At 42.4% G+C, this 17,221-nt stretch overlaps 1 protein-coding gene across 1 annotated transcript; it reads right to left on the bottom strand.

Annotated features, from left to right (window-relative positions):
• Window positions 1–2,302: 2,302 nt before the first annotated feature.
• Window positions 2,303–16,844, bottom strand: btbd9 (BTB (POZ) domain containing 9). Its single transcript, XM_085771104.1, has 11 exons — window positions 16,666–16,844; window positions 15,178–15,390; window positions 12,959–13,322; window positions 11,257–11,524; window positions 9,925–10,144; window positions 8,713–8,832; window positions 8,507–8,616; window positions 5,928–6,117; window positions 4,765–4,872; window positions 3,714–3,792; window positions 2,303–2,636 (listed from the first exon to the last, which is right to left on the bottom strand). Exons 2-11 carry the CDS (start codon window positions 15,360–15,362, stop codon window positions 2,412–2,414), a joined length of 1,869 nt encoding a protein of 622 aa, XP_085627230.1. The 5' UTR covers window positions 15,363–15,390; window positions 16,666–16,844; the 3' UTR covers window positions 2,303–2,411.
• Window positions 16,845–17,221: the final 377 nt, after the last annotated feature.

The following is a 17,221-nucleotide window of genomic DNA, read 5'->3' as shown; positions in this document are numbered from 1 at the left end:
AACGTGGGTGATCTAGAAATGTCCTTAAATTATTGAAAACACCACACTTGCTCATTCACCAATGCGTGTCGTTACTCTCTTTTCCAGCGCTCTAGTCGTCAAGTGCTCAAAATACTAAAAGTAAGACACTTCATCACATCTAGTTTTAGTTTTAAGTGAGGTTTTTTCTTTCTTTCTTCTGTTTTTTTTTTGTTTGTTTTGTTTTGTTTCTGAGGTATGAATCTGAACTGTCACATGATCGATATGATCGATCGCCACGCCGCGGCGGTCGGTGGCGGAGGTTTTGGTTTTTCCAGGTGTGAGTGAGCGCCAATAGTCAATGAATAGAGAATGCTCACACAGCTGTTTCTCAATATGCAAATGCAAATCATTGGACTAATAAGTGTCATTTGCATACAAAAGCCCCCTCTTCTTCTCCACATGATGCATGGTCAGCCAAAAGAAAAATCCTACGAGAATTTATCGAAAGTTTTGAAAAATAGCCGCCGACTGCCGCTCTGTGAGCTCGATGGTATGAAAAAAATGACAAGTTTCTTAAAAAAATAGCTTGTTTTAAGGATAAAATCATCCACTTCTTTTTTTTTTTTTGAAATATTAACCCCTAAAATTCAGACCGCCGGCCGCTGCTGCCCGCTGCCTCGCCGTCGTCTTTGGAGAAAGAGACCGAAGGATAAAACTGGAGAAGTCGGCTAAAAAAGTACCTTCACAAAAGATGCACGATGAGCCAGTGGGTGAAAAAAAAACCACCGACTGGACTGTGAGATCAGGACCGGGAAGACTGGAGCTACAGGCTGTTGCTACGGAAACACCAGGCTCGAATAATGTTGCACTTCTGACAAACGGACCGAGGGTTATATATATATAGAGAGGCCGAAGCGGAAGCAGGAAGTAACGCGGTCGCCGTGGGACCTCAATAATCCGTGTATCATTCGTTCATTCATTCGTGTTTCAAAATAAAACCAAAAATAAGAAAACGAAAAAACAACTCTTTTTCTCAGCATTCGTTTCCAAAACTAAAATGAAAAACGGATGAAAAAGACTCGGTTTTTTTAGTTTTCGATTTTATGCGCAAATGAATAATGGAAAAAAACGGATAACGAGCGTTTCCCGTTTCATGTTGGTCAGTGTATCTTTTGGTCATTGGATTTTCTTTTGATGAATGGGATTTAAAAAACAAAAAATAATTGGTTCATTGGATTTTCATTTTGAAATACACAAAATAAAATTGAAACACAAAGCGTTCTTCTTTTTGAGTATCAAAGAACAATTAACTAAAATTTAAAAACAGTTTGATTTTCATGTTCTATTTTATATAACAAAAATAAAATCACTAGACGACAGAAACAAAAAACCAAACGTTTTTCTCATATTCTGGCACTGGAAGTTGTCATTTACAAGGCAAGACTGCTGGCCGGACTGGTCTATATCAGGCCAGTTGATTGTCTTGCCTGGGCCCGGGATGGGACGAGATAATCTTCATACTTTCATTATAACTTTTGCCACCTCAGATGTACGTTGGGGACTCAAGCTTCTGCCATTTTCATCTTAAAATCTCCTCAAACTTGTTGCAGAAAATCCTCCTCTGCCCCCACTTTTGTCTGATATGCGTACAGATTTCTGTAGATGTCAGGCCTCGTTTTGCTATGTCTGAAATCATATCTGACAGAACCACAAACACACAGGTACCATAGTGCTCATTGGAGCTCTTTCCTTGGAAATGACACCTGGGTGACAAAATATGGAAAAAAAAAAAAAAAAGAAAAAAAAAAGGGTTTTTGGTCTGTTTATTTGTTTCTGTTGACTGCTGACTTTATTTTTTTGTTATGTGACATATAACATGCAAATCAAACTGTTTTTACATTTTAGTTAATATTTCAAAACGAAAATAGAATAAACCAATGATTTTTGTTTTTTAATTCCCATTCATCAAAAGAAAATCCAATGACCAAAAGATACACTGACCCCCCCCCCCCCCCCCATGTTTCATGCGTTTCATTTTGATCTGAAGCAATTCAGTGAGCCGGAAATGACCGCGATCCGAAACGCTCGTTATCCGTTTTTTTCCATTATTCATTTGCGCATAAAATCGAAAACTGAAAAAAAAACGAGTCGTTTTCATCCGTTTTTCATTTTAGTTTTGGAAACGAACGCTGAGAAAAAGAGTTGTTTTTTCGTTTTCTTACTTTTGGTTTTATTTTGAAAAACGAATGAACGAATGAATGATACACGGATTGATTGAGGTCCCATGGCGACCGCGTTACTTCCTGCTTCCCGCTTCGGCCTCTCTATGACGATGAGACGCGCTCGCCGCAGCAGTGCATTCTGGGTGACGACGGCTGTGCAAAATGGCATTCTGAGGTCCGGCCTCTTCCTCTTCTTCCTCCTCCTCCTCCTCCTCCTCCTCTTCCTCCTCAGGGGTGGGACTGGGAGGACGAGGAGGAGGAGGAGGAGGGCTGGGAGGGCAGCAGGCTGTGTGTGCGTGACGGTCGTTGGGGTCGCTGCTGGCTGCCGACGGCAACGCCCCCGGCAACGGCGACGGCGACGGCTCCCGAGTCGGAGGAGTTGAGGCCGGGACTTCCCTCGTTCACCTCCGTGTCCAACTGGGCCGGACACTCGAAGTGGACGCAGTGGAACACCTGCAGACAGATTAATGTATTATTATTATTATTATTATTATTATAACTTTTATTTAAAGGGATAGTTCAATATTTAGGCAAATTGGCCCATTGCCATAATCATTTAAATCCATAACTGCATCTTATTTTATCTCCAACTGTTCCTTCCTAGACTTCTCTGTTTTCAGTTTATCTTATATATTGTAAATGAGGCTGCTTCCTCAATAGATCTACAAGTTTAAAGAGATAGTTCAACATTTTGGCAAATTGGCCCATTGCCATAATAATCCCAATAGTCATAGCAGTAGGTTTGTTACCTTTAATTGTCGGTGCAAGCTGTTTTTAGAACGGCGGAGCAGAGCCGTGAGCTGCTCAGAGCTACGCTACGGAGGCTCATTATGGGATTTCTTGGTTTCCCTCATCATCAAACTCATCAAATACACAATCCAACAACTCCACAACGCTCTGGTGGACAAGTTGTGAGCTGCACATTCACCACGCTATGAGATAATAACACAACGTTACCACACAGAGTTGTTTTAGAGGGAAATACAGAGACTGTTGATGAAAAACTGTCCCTGAAGGCAACGTGCATCAGCGGTTTTGCATGAATTCACCTCTACAACAACTCTGTGTGGTAACGTTGTGTTATTATCTCATAGCGTGGTGAATGTGCAGCTCACAACTTGTCCACCAGAGCGTTGTGGAGTTGTTGGATTGTGTATTTGATGAGTTTGTGATGAGGGAAACCAAAGAAATCCCATAATGAGCCTCCTCTGTAGCGTAGCTCTGAGCAGCTCACGGCTCTGCTCCGCCGTTCTAAAAACAGCTTGCACCGACAATTAAAGGTAACGAACCTACTGCTATGAATATAGGGATTATGGCAATGGGACAATTTGACTAAATGTTGAACTATCTCTTTAAACTTGTAGATCTATTGAGGAAGCAACCTCATTTACAATATATAAGATAAATTGAAAACAGAGAAGTCGAGGAAGGAGCAGTTGGAGATAAAACAAGATGCAGTTATGGATTTAAATTGTCGTAATGATAAAGTGTGGTGAGAAAAACTGGACTTTCCAAAATCCCAAATCTCACCTCATTGGCCGTGTTGTGAGTCCCGACTATCCGGATGAAGGAGGCCGGCTGCTTATCGAACTTCAGCGTCTGCCAGGACCTGCAGGAGAACAAACAACACGTTACACTTCAGACTGTCTCAGAACAAGACGACGTTATTGGAAACTATGGCTGACCCGATTATCATATTTTGGTAATCGAAGCTTCGCGGACATAAAATCGATTTTAATCGAAGCTTCGATGGCCGGCGGAGTGCTTGATGGGGGCTGGGGGGCGCCGGCGACCGACACGGGGGGGGGATGCGCGATCCGTAGCGGAAATAATGAGAGTAGGCCTAATGGCAAACAAACACTGCATATCTCCAAAATCAGGCAGGTTTCCAGGAGGCCAAGTAGCCTATTCCTTGTAATGTAACAACTGCCGATGAGAACCGGTGTCAAAAAGGAAAAAAGGAAGACACAATCGATCACGGACTTCAAGATCGATTTTCCATGGCAACGAACGAAGCTTCGAAGCTTCGATTTTTTGGGGTCAGCCCTATTGGAAACATTGGTCCATTCCTGCAGAACAACAGCGGAGCGTGTCGACCGGACGGAGCGACGGCAGCAGAAACCAGCCGCTCAGACTGATAGCTGTTCATAGTTTTGACTCTTTCATTCAAACATCTGAAGTGAAGAAACGTTTCTACACACTCATATGTAGTCATTTTACTTTCTTTGGGTTTAATTCAAGGGTTATTCCACCGCACTGAAACCAAATGAAGTGTTATTTATCCTGACGGAGCTGTTTATACGGAGCATTTTCATTCAGTTTGGACTCTAAACCGATTCTATTTGGCTAAATGTCAACACAGCTAATGTTGTGATAGTTCGAACCTTCCAAAAAAATGCTTTCACACTACGCAGCAGCGAACCTTGGTCCAGGATAGTCCGGACCGAGACCACCTCCCGAGGCTGGACCGTGGTCCGGGGGGAGCTTTCACACCTGTCACTTTGGTCCGGACCAAGCGAGGACAGTGTGAAAGCTCCCTGAGTGTTAGTGTGTGTGGTGCAGGAAGTGGGCGGAGCCTCACCGACAGGCCACCCTGGTGCGGTCGACCACCTTGGTCCACTGCTGCTGGTTGGTGGAGACTTCGATGTAGTAGCTGTAGGAGCGCTCGTCACAGTCCCACAGCAGCAGCCTGTTAGAGGGGGAGAGGGGGGAGAGGTGTTACAACCACCACGATGAAGAAATCTGTTTTGTTCAGAGCCATCCTAGAGTGGAATTCGTTGCCACTTTATATTGTGTTAACAGATTCTAAAGAGAGGTATAAATTCTTGCTCAAACAGTTTCTTCTAATGTTGCAGCTGCAGTAGTTGGTATTTGCTATATGATGAGGTGCCTGTTCTCTTCCTTCTGCCCTATGAGATTACTATTTCAGTTTTTGTATGTTTTACTGTGTTGCCTTCCCCTTGTATGTGTATATTTATTGAGTTTTGTTTGTATTGTCCAGATGGTGTATCGTGTCTTGTGTTATACGTACTGTATGTCTGAGTCTACTGTGTGATTGTATCCGTGTGTTGGGAATGTGTTAGTTGTTTTGTTCTACTTTATCCTTGATGTACCTGGAGGAATACAGTAGTGGTCAACGTTGACTGAATGTTTGGACTCCAGGAAGAATAGCCGAGCTAATGTGGTGGTGCTAATGGAGATCCAATAAATAAATAAATAAATAAAAACCACAGTCACATCTACAGCTGCTATTCTGTCGTCAATATGCTGAACGACAGACTTTGTGACCTTATTCCAATCTCCTCTCCATCACACGCCTATCAGACTAGGAAATATTAAAGGGATAGTTCACCAAAAATTGAAATTTGCCTGTCTTGTCCATCCAAATTTGGACGAAATGGGAAGAGGAGCTTCGAGAAGCTTCCGCTACAAAACAAGCTTGAAATATAGACTTATTTAATTTTTTTCGGGACAATTTCTCATGTTGGGGCTTCAATACAAGAGGGACATTACATACGAGCAGCATGGAGGTATTTGGATGTTTTTTGGTGTGTCTTTTTGTTATGAAGACAGTTGGTATCCATTTGCAACCGTCATATGGACATGCACTGCTACGCCGAGACCCCCTGTAACTCAGAGAAGCCACGGAGGACTCTGAAACTTCTCCCAGCCCTTAGTCCACATGAGGGGGAGGAGATTTCAATTTTGGGTGAACTATCTGAACTGTCCCTTGGCCAGGCCCACCTGAGCGAGCAGACGGAGTAGGGCTGAGCCAGCTGGATGACGATGGCCCCGGAGCCCAGCTGGTGGCAGGTGTAGCCCGAGTCCCAGTCGTAGTTCCTCGTGTCTCCGTTGAGCAGCGCGTTCCTGCTGCGGCTCACGCCCTCCACCACGCTGGCGCACGCCGCGATGGTCGCCACGTTCTCCCCGGGAACTAACACAGGAAGCAGCACGTCACACGGGGTTTCATTTATTACACATTCACTCTAGTGCTGAAGAAATGTTCAGTCAGATCAACACCGGGAAGGACTAATCTTCAAAAATTCAAGTAATTTTCCAAACATTTCATACAAATTCGACATCCTTCTTATAAGTTTTACTTTTTAATATTTTCTCACCTCTTTCAGATTTCAACCATTCAACTGTTAAACTATAAATATGCAGGATTTCTACATTTTCCTCAAACTTTTTATTAACATGTTTTACTTTTACCCTTCAGATATGTTGTAGTTATTTTTTAGTTATTCTGCCCTTTAACGGATTGTAACTACTTCTATATTATTCTACTTTTACTCTTCAGATATTGTTTCATCTATATTAGTAATGGTTCAAAAATGTTTTCAAACTGTTTTAAATAAATCTGAGTGCACTTTAACCTTTCAATTCATTCATACTATTCTTCACTAATTCAAGTAATTACCACCCATTTCATACATCCTCCACCTTTCATCTTCTACTTTTACACTTAAGATATTGTTTAATCTACATTAGTAATGGTTCAAAAATGTTTTCAAACTGTCAGTTTTAAGTAAATCTGAGTAGACTTCAGACTTTCAATTTCTTCGTACTGATCTTCAACAATTCAAGTAATTTCAAACCATTTCATATTCTTCATATATTATTTAATCTCTTCAAGATTTCTTCAGCAGTTTCTTAACTTAATTCAGCATTAATAGTTTCAACAATTTATTCAGCTCATTCAGCTTCCAGCTTTCAGCATTCACCCGTATTTCCTTCAGGAAATGCATTCTCTAGTTATTATTCACATTCACTCTAGTGCTGAAGAAATGTTCAGTCAGATCAACACCGGGAAGGAAGGATTCTGGGATTTATTTCTGGGAAAAAGGTAAAGGTGAAATCCGGTGATCTGATTGGTTGTTAGCCGTGGTATAATGAGCATACCACGGCTACTATTCTAAAGCCTTATCACAGCGTAGGCTATCACTCCGCCTCAGGCACGTATGACTGGTATGAATGGAAGTTGTTGTCATGTATCCATGACAACTGACTGTTGCAGTCCGTAGCAAAAGACAGCTGATGTTTTTAGGATGTTAAAAATGTAGTAAAGTAGTGTAATTGACATGTTGAAGGTGAACTTTGACCTCCAGAGGGTTAACAATGGTAGAGGGACTGAGCAGTGACAGAGCTACTTGGAGCTAACGTCTGGACAGCTGGGAACAGCTTTTTATTGGATAATATGTATTTCTGGTTGAATAAAACTACATGAAATTGATTGCGTATTCCTCTTTCATATTGTCATTATTGGTAACCGTTTTATAAAAGCAATATATCACTTCAGTCCGTGGTCTATGCTCATTCTACCACTCTAAGGGGGAACAACGCCCCTTAGAGTGGTAGAATGAGCATAGACCACGGACTGAAGTGATATATTGCTTAAGTATTAGGTATTAGGGCCACATTGAGAAAAAAATATTTTGACTTCAAGAATAAAATCATAATATTATGAGAATAAAGCTGTAAATTTATGAGAAAAAGGTGGTAATTGCACCAGGAAGTGGACACGGTGGCTGTTCAGGTTCTTTCTGCGGATTAGATGCATTTTCTTGCATATTCTTTTCAAAATCTTCTTGAAGTCTGTGGAAAAAAAAAGGTTCCTCATTGTAGGCCTAATACTCCATCGTAATCTTCTCATCATGTTGCCTTAAAGGGATAGTTCCAACATTTTTGCCATAATCCCTATAGTCATAGCAGTAGGTTTGTTACCTTTAATTGTCGGGACGGAGGCTCATTATGGGATTTCTTGGTTTCCCTCATCAAACTCATCAAATACACAATCCAACAACTCCACAACGCTCTGTGGCAATTATTATGGCAATGGTTATGGGCCAATTTGCCTGTTTATAAATGTAAATATCCAAAAGTGAACAGTGGAATCTGGGCGAGTTTCTGTATCAGCCATAAAACACATTAATTCTTGTTGCTCAAAATCAGAAGGCCAGTTTGTTTTTGTTATTAAAGTGTTAGTCTGAAGTTATTTGTCTGCTTCTTTATAAAGATTTAAAAAATCAAATCTTTGTTTCCCAGTGTCAAGGTCTGATTAATGTGGAGGAAAGTGTAGGACACTTGTTTTCTTCCTCCTCCTCAAAGTTAAAACATTTTAATATAGTTGTATTGTTGGATTTATTCCTATATAAACATGGAGTCACCTTTAAAGCTGCATTAAAATGTATCCTAGTATTTTCCCACGGCTCTTTTGTCCCCGGGACTTGAATTGAAAAGAGGCAAATTTGGGGGAAATTTCAGCAACAACTAGCTCCTATTACGTCATTGTCAATACTCCGTTGCCGTGGAAACGTCCTTACCCAGGAGGCCGTTCTCCAGCGTGAAGGAGCGGTTGGTGAACATGCACTCGAACGCCACCAGGTGGAAAACCTTGTTGACCGTGTTGTGTGTTCCCACGATGCGAACGTACCTGAGGAGGAAACAAAGTTAGTAAGTTAGTGACGTCAAACTGGAAATAAAAGCTCCAAACCGATGTGTTTAGTTGAGTGTTTGTTTGTGTTTTTACCTGCAGACCCGCGGGGTGAAGAACAGGTTCTGCCAGGAGCGACACAGGAACTTGGAGTGATCGACCACGCGGACCCAGTCCAGCTCGTCCATGGAGACCTCGATGTAGTAGGAGTACGACCTGAAGGCCACACAGAGGAGAGCTGGTTAGAGGCGGTACGGTCACCGGGTTTATTAAACACCACTGATTCCTCACTAAAAACTCTGTTTAATTTTTATTCTGTTTTTGTAAATAAACCTGAAACATGTTGGTACATAACTATATGTTTGTCTTATATCGTTTTTATATTTCAACTCTTTTACCTTGTATGTTACAAATGCTGCTGTAACAACCAAATTTCCCAAAAGTTATGCTGGAACCATTTATGCAAATGAACGCTACGCTAAAACAAAGTTTCACAACAACCATGTGTTTAACTTTGTTTTCGTTCATGTGAGTTTCAGAACAGCAAGGTTATTATAGTTTAAAAATGTTCATTAGTTTTTATTTTTTTAGTTTCAGTGAGTTCAACAAGTGATGAATCAGTTTCAGTTTTGTTTTTATTTTAGAGGAATTGACTAGTTTTTATTTAGTCTACCAGAACCAGTACCAGAACCAGAACCAGTACCTACCCCTAGCCCTCGCCCCTTGAAACGGAGCTACAAGGAGTAGGGTTGAAAGTCAACCCCTACGAATTGGGACACCTCTTCAACAATCACATACGTCATCAGTCGTCTCTGTTGGCTTTCACATAAGCACACGTAACAAGCTTTTTCCACAAATCCTGTATTCAAAATCATGTTAACTTAATGTAAATGTGGTGGTTTGTGTCCGTAGGCTCCAGAGCCCCCAGGCAGCGCTGCTCTTCTGTCCAATACACACATGAACCTTCACTTTTAATTCAAACAAATTAATGCGACTGCCACAATTGTTACATTTCATCACTGAGACCAGCATTTATCTCCTAAAAATAATGTAACTACCTGGCGGTAAACCTCTAAAAACCTGTGGGTAAGTTAATTAGCGATCGTCCCCCGCCCCCCTGGGATGACGACGGAGGTTGGCCGGCCGACAAGCTCTTCGGACGGGGTGGTGTCTCTGTGACGAGCCGTTGATCTCTCGTTTTTTTAAACCCAGAATTATCAAAAAAGCGTCTACACGGCCGGAAAAAGACAGAATAAGTCAGTAAAAGACGTATGAGAGTAGTAGTAGTAAAAAGAAAACGGTTCCTACCTGCTGTCGCGGTCCCACAGCAGCAGCCGGACGTGGTTGATGATGAAGGACTGGCCCAGCTTCACCTGGATCCCCGCCCGGCCGTCCTCCTCGATGGGATGTCGGGAGAAGCCGTGGTCCAGGTCGTAGTTCTGCGTGTCCCCGTCCAGCAGCGCCGACTTCAGCTCGCCCTTCACCACCTGGGCGCCGTACTTCATGGTGGCGATGTTCTCCTCCGGGACTGGGATGGACGGATGGAGAGGAGAGGTGAGTCAGCCGGGACACACGGAAAACAACATAAAAAACTAGGGATGCACGATAGTTATCGGACCGATAAAATATCTATACTCGGCTCGTTTTCTCCCCGCGGGACAACGAGAGAGAGGGTGAAGGGGCAGCAACTGCAGGAGGAGTAGGAGAGCAGGCATCACTCTGCAGAGTAGGACTCCTACTTGTTGTATTTCAGGTTGTTGGTTTTTTTTTTACAATGAAAAGACATTTTTCAGACGTCTTACATGTTTTTGAAGCCAAAATTAAAAGGGACAAATCACTGTTTTTCTTGAGAGACTCTCTTTCACAAAAATGCATTTTTCTCAGCTTTCTAGAAAAAAAGTGGTCTTTTTGGTGCAACCAGGCTCTATTCAACTTAAGATAAATCAAGAATGGAACAAGGTACAAACAAATGTTTTTGTGTGATATGACATGAAAAAAATTAATGAAAAGTTGAAGAGCCAGAGCTTCTGTTAGCTGCTATAGATAGACGAGAGCCTATTATGTTAAAGGGACAACCAGGAGTTTTGTAAAAGCAAAGTGTTTTCACACTACATTTATGAGCCTCCGCACCGTGAAATTCTTTGACCGGCGCAAGACAGACTCATGTTTTCATTCATCAAGAATTAAAGTCAGAGGTTGGAAGACGATCACATACCGTCGTAGTTGCCACCATAAACGGAGATTCATACGGCGGCGTTATTCTCATGACTCGCCACGAAACCGAAAGTAAAGAAACGCTGGTCGGCTCGCCCAGCATTTCCACCACCACTAATAATAACAAAATAACCATAGAGACAAAACCATAGATTTATCTAAAATGGACCATTAACAAGTGGTAACGGAGATTCATCCACATTAATATCAGACTTTTTTTATTGTCGCGGAATTTTTCGTTCTGCCGACGGAGAAACTCCTCGTTGTCCCTTTAAATATAAAAATATGAATTTATCATTTATCGGTATCGGTAACGACAATGAGAAGCAGGAAATTATCGGTTATCGGTTGAAATTTTTCATATCGTGCATCCCTAGAACCAACATAAACAACATTAACAACATTAACAAGAGAAGCTCCACTGACTGAGCATGCCGCGGTAGTTGAGGTCCATGTTGCGGCTCTCCGACCGGGTCTTGATGGCGTCCAGCAGGTCGTCGGGGCTCAGCAGGCCGGACGGCCGCACCACGTTCAGCATCTCCGTCAGCGTCATGAGCGGCAGCCGCACCGCCGACATCACCTCCTGCGTGTCGGCGCCGTCCTCGTGCTGCCGGCACCAGCGGCTCAGCGCCTGGAAGATCTCCCTCTCGCTGGCGGCGAACGAGTCGCGGCTGACCACGGTGAGGAGCGCCGTCTGAGACACACAGGGGGGGATTAATGAGAAATTAATAATTAAACAGCACAAATATGGTTTTATTTAGGAAACGAGATCCTCAGCAGAGTCTGTAAACTCAAACTGACTCTGGCAGCTGATGTCAGGATGTGAGAACATCATTTTCCAGGACATTGGACTTTTTTCTTTTGTTTGTTTCTCATTTTCTATGAATGGAAAACTGGTCAACCAATTTCCAGTTTTTCCAGGACGCGTGGGAACCCTGTTAAAAAATAGATTTCCCGATTTATGTCGATCTTCATTTGAAAGATCTGATATTGATTCATAAAATCCTAACGACCTCCACAGAGACTATATATACAGTATAATATATATAATATATAACAGCCTCCTGATACTGGGCTCAGATACAGATGTGGTGTATTCTAAGGCTTTGACATCGAACTTCGTTCTTCAAATATAATTCGAATATTAAAAAAAAAAGATATTCGAACGATTATGCGGCAGCTCTAAATATTCAAACCTGTAATAAGCATTATTTTTGGTAAATGTGTTTGCCTGAAAACGTAGCTTTTTCAGTCTGTTGAAGTTGTGAAACGCGAGCTCATTAGCATTGATCACCTGGGGCTCCTGTACTTATGATGAATATATCTGAATATTAATATTAATAAACAAACAAAGTTTGAATATTTTTTGGGGGCCAAATGTCAAAGCCCTATTCTCTCAGCTGAACATCTGTAGGAGGAGACGCTCAGAGAGAAGTGGATCAGTGTGACGTCTGGTTCTGATCCGACTCCACTGGACTCTAAGGGAAAAGAGACGCCAGCTCCAAATGAGTCAAATAGTGAAACAGGAGTCTTTCCATGTTTCTCCTTCTGTAACAGTAAAAAGGGAATAATAACATTTTTTCAGACAAGACGATTGTCTTATAAACTATTCGATTTTTTTTTAACAGAACGACTCTATTATTTACACATGAGCACAAGTTGTATTTGAATGATAGGCCTACCAAAACTTTATTATTGTGAATAATTCCTTAGTTTACCTCATTTTATTTAAATGTAGCTATGTTTAATGCCAGAGACAAATGAAGGAAAGAAAAACCTAAAAAACCTTCAAGTATTTATTTTGGTGTTGTTTAGGCCAGTGCCTTATCCTTATTTTACTCAGCTGCTGCACTTTATGCTACAGTTAAAGCTGCATATTTCATTAAAAGTTTAATGAACTATCATCTTAATTGTCTCTATTTTTAGTTAGCATATACCTTAAACACTTCAAGCTGAAAGCTAATGATGGTATATAAGAGCAGCTGCTGGTGCGATAAGCTGTATGTTTTACATTCAATTTACGTATGATCCGATTAGTCGACTAATCGAAAAAAATAGTCGGTGACTAGTCGACTATCAAAATAATGGTTTGTGGCAGCCCTAGTGTGTAGAAGAAGTCGGTCCTCACCTTGGACAGCGACAGGAAGCCGTCGGAGCTCAGCACGTCTGGCGCGTGGCGGTCCATGTAGGCGCAGCAGGCGTTGCTGAGCGCGCTGAGCGAGTACAGGCTGGCCACGTCGAACACCAGGCACACGTTGGCCGTGTGCAGCACGGTGCGCAGGAAGTCGGAGGTGGAGTCCTCCAGCGGCTGCAGCCCGTAGCGGTGCGCCAGCCCCAGGAAGTCCAGCAGCACCTCCTCGCGGGCCGAGCTCAGGCTGGCCCGCCCCGTGTACAGGTAGCTGAGCAGCATGGAGAAGGCCTCGCACCGGGTCTCCTCCAGACTCACCTCGGCCTGGGGCTGAGACTCCTTCATGCCCCCGTACAGCAGCGCCCTGAGGGGGGGGGGGGTAATACAGCTCAATAAGAGAAACTAACACATCAAAACAAAGAAAAACATGCACTCTCCAAAAAACTTTCAGGAACAAACTGAAGAGGTGCACGGCCAAAAGTTGCACTTAAAGGGACAACAACGAGTTTTGTTAAAGTGAAGTGTTTCCTCACTACATTTATGAGCCTCCGCACCGTGAAAATCTTTGACCGGTGCAAGACAGACTCATGTTTTCATTCATCAAGAATTAAAGTCAGAGGTTGGAAGACGATCACATACCACATACCGTAAAGAAACGCTGGTCGGCTCGCCCAGCATTTCCACCACCACTAATAATGACAAAATAACCATAGAGACAAAACCATAGATTTATCTAAAATGGACCATTAACAAGTGGTAACGAAGATTCATCCACATTAATATCAGACTTTTTATAACCAAATAGAAACTCCTGGTTGTCCCTTTAAAGAAAAACACTGTGCTGATTTGCTCTGTCTCCTTTTATTATAATGGCTGACCGCACTTTTTAAATTTTAATTGTTCTATTTACCTATTTACATGTATTTACCTATGATACTTTAGAGATGTCTGTGTTTTTGGATATTTGTTACATGTTTCTATTTTTCTAATATTTTTGCATTGTGAAGTTGTTATTCTTCTCGAGTACTACTGTTATTTGTCGATCAAGTGATTGACCACAGCTGTGAGTATTTAAATACATCACTTCCTGTTGAATATTGCACACTGAGGAAGATGTTGTCGAAACCGATCTGTGTGTGTTAAGCGCCGACGCAGTTTGCAATAAAAAACAATGAGAAGGACACGAGTGCTGCTGGCCTTTCTTCTTAAAACTAACACATCATACATTCATTACACACAGAATGAAACATTCCACATCTTTGTTTAATTCCTTGTAATTGTAATGATTATGGCTTCACATTTAATGAAGACCTACAATTCAGTAGTAGAGCTGCAATAATTCATTGATTAATCAAACAATAAGCGATTATTAAATTAATTGTCAACTATTCTGATAATCTAATAATCAGTTTGAGTAGTCAGTCAGAATAGTTGACAATTAATTTAATAATCGCTTATTGTTTGATTAATCGATGAATTGTTGCAGCTCTACTACTGAATTGTAGGTCTTCATTAAATGTGAAGCCATAATCATTACAATTAAAGGAATAGTTCACTCAAAATTGAAATTTCATTCTCTCCTCCCCCTCATGTGGACTAAGGGCTGGGAGAAGTTTCAGAGTCCTCCGTGGCTTCTCTGAGTTACAGGGGGTCTCGGCGTAGCAGTGCATGTCCATATAGTGGTTGTCAATGGATACCAACTTTCTTCATAACAAAAAGACACACCAAAAAACATCCAAATATGGCGGCGCAAATCTTGCGAGATTTGGACGAACTGGGAAGAGGAGCTTCGAGAAGCTTCTGCTACAAAACAAGCTTGAAACATAGACTTATTTAATTTTTTTCGGGACAATTTCTCATGTCGGGGCTTCAATACAAGAGGGACATTACATACGAGCAGCATGGAGGTATCTGGATGTTTTTTGGTGTGTCTTTTTGTTACGAAGACAGTTGGTATCCATTTGCAACCGTCATATGGACATGCACTGCTACGCCGAGACCCCCTGTAACTCAGAGAAGCCACGGAGGACTCTGAAACTTCTCCCAGCCCTTAGTCCACATGAGGGGGAGGAGATAACGAGGGAAATTTAAATCTTGGGTGATCCCTTTAACTTATAAAACTCTGCCACATGAATACTTGTTTTTATTATTAGTTATAGTGTAGTTAGTGTAGTTATTTAAGGTCTCGGTGTCTCGGTGTCTCTCTTCCCTCCGTGTACCTGAAGTAGTGGCAGCGTGCGGCCAGGATGACGCGGTGCGCCGGGAAGCGTTTCCCCTCCACCACGAAGGTGACATCACTGTACTCCTCCCCCAGCACCAGCGCGCCCAGCTGCTCCGACAGCAGGTGGACGTGGTCGATCTCCGACACCGAGGCCAGAGGCCGCAGAGGGTGGCTGTTGCTCATGGTGACCGGCCGGCGGCGGCTGTCACATCTGGCAGAGAGAGAGAGAGAGGAAGGAACAACATGAAGGAACAATTAATCCTATGGTCGAAGGCTGTCAGTTGTTGAATATTCAAATTATATTCAAAGTTTTAAAGCAGAAGTAAGTGGTCCGGTGGTTTTGGCTAATGCTGCGTTCCAGGCAGGCTTTTGAAACCGTAAATTACAGCTTCAAGTCACAACTTACGACTTTGTAGCGTTCCAGGCAACCCACTCGTGTTTCTCCGACCTGTTTTACCTGTGAAAGTCACTATAACGACCACTCGTAACTTCTGACCCGTGAACTCGTACCAGATCGAACTGGTACGACTTCACAGGTCGGAAAAACACCAGTTACGAGTTGCCTTGAACGCACCATAACGTCTTGTCAGCCGATGGAGTTAGCAGCCCCCGCCCTCGTCATGGATCTATTGGTCCTCGTCCCTACGTCACCACATTCAGGCGCATCCCTTGGCTGCACACACAGAGAGGACTGCCCCTTTATGCCGTTCTCTCTCCTCATTGGATAAAGGTTGTAGGATACGAGAAAAGTTTTCTCCTGGGCTCAGAGCAGAGCAGAGTGACTGACAGACCCGTGTTTCAGACCAAACACTCTATAGTGATTGCTGTCGGAAGATACAACTATTTAAGACTTATATTAACACAAATATATTGATTACTTCTGCTTTAATGTTTCCAATTTTTACTTCCAGTTCAATTTTTGGTTTTTATGTAAAGCACATTGAGTTGCCCCTTGGTATGAAATGCGCTAATATAAAGCTGCCCTATTGCCTACAACAAAACTATGATACAGGTATGAACAGCGTAAAAATCAGTTTACCCACTACAACAAAACTAGACCACACCACAGGTATTAGGTGTGTAAATGACCAATAATCAGTATTATTGCAGACCTACAAACTCTGGAGTAGTGAAAAAGGTGACAACATACAAAACAAAACCCTCTTCATTCACTTCTACTACCTTGGTTGACATAAAAAGGTGACTGTAGCCAAAAGGTGACCAGTTTGCAGGTGTGTAATTGGCAGTAACGTGGTGCCCCAATATGAGATATTACGTTATTAGGGCCCCATGCAGGCTACAGCCGGCCCTGCTAAACAACACACATGTAAAAAACTAACAAACTATCAAACAAAGTCAACACAGTGTTTGGTATTTTGGAGAGGCTAGCCTAGTTGTTCACAGCCGCTGGTGCCGCGGACATCTGACACCGGACCAGGCTGCAGCTTCAGCCCGGATATGAGCGTTGTTTTCCGGCTGAACTCACCGAGCGTCCCCGCTTCACTCCGGTTCTCTGTGTGTGCGTCTGTCTGTGTGTGTCTGTGTGAGTCGGTTTATAAAGAACAAACACCAAAACACACAAACACCGTCGTAGTTTTCCTTCCAATGTGCATTTAAAAAGAAAAAAAGGAAAAAGAAAAGGCTCTAAATTCACGGCTGCTCCTCCAGCAGCGACGGAAACTGCATCTGGGTCAAAGGACAGGAACTTCCGGTTCAGAGAGCCCGACTTCACAATAAAAGCTCCACAGATGGTTAGACAAAGCCGAGGGACAGGAAATGTAAAATTAAAATACGACTTTAGACTGTTTAAACTGCTCTTTCTGTGTAGGACACCCTGAAGATGTTTTTCATTTATTTTGGTCTCGCCCTTTCTCAACTAAATTATGGGAAGATATTTGTAACCTGATTTGTTTTTCGATTGAACCTCTTTTTTTCCCCTGCAGCTTTGAACATGTATTGTTTGGCTTCACTGACAATCCATCCATCTTCTAAAGAAAAACAATACTATATCATCAATCTTATTATACAATTAGCCAAATGGC

The sequence above is a fragment of the Trachurus japonicus genome, chromosome 24, assembly GCF_045865225.1.
Source record: "Trachurus japonicus isolate A0001 chromosome 24, Traja_1.0".
NCBI classification, from domain to species: Eukaryota; Metazoa; Chordata; class Actinopteri; order Carangiformes; family Carangidae; genus Trachurus; species Trachurus japonicus.
Note: the sequence above shows the minus strand (reverse complement) of the source record. Positions and strands in the feature narration are given on the sequence as shown.

Coding starts and splice junctions, on each gene's coding strand:
- btbd9 (XM_085771104.1), bottom strand. CDS start 15,362: ATGAGCAACAGCCACCCTCTGCGGCCTCTGGCCTCGGTGTCGGAGATC. Junction 11,525..12,958: donor GCTTCCTGTCGCTGTCCAAG/GTGAGGACCGAC, acceptor TGTGTGTCTCAG/ACGGCGCTCCTCACCGTGGT. Junction 4,873..5,927: donor TACTCCGTCTGCTCGCTCAG/GTGGGCCTGGCC, acceptor CCCCTCTAACAG/GCTGCTGCTGTGGGACTGTG.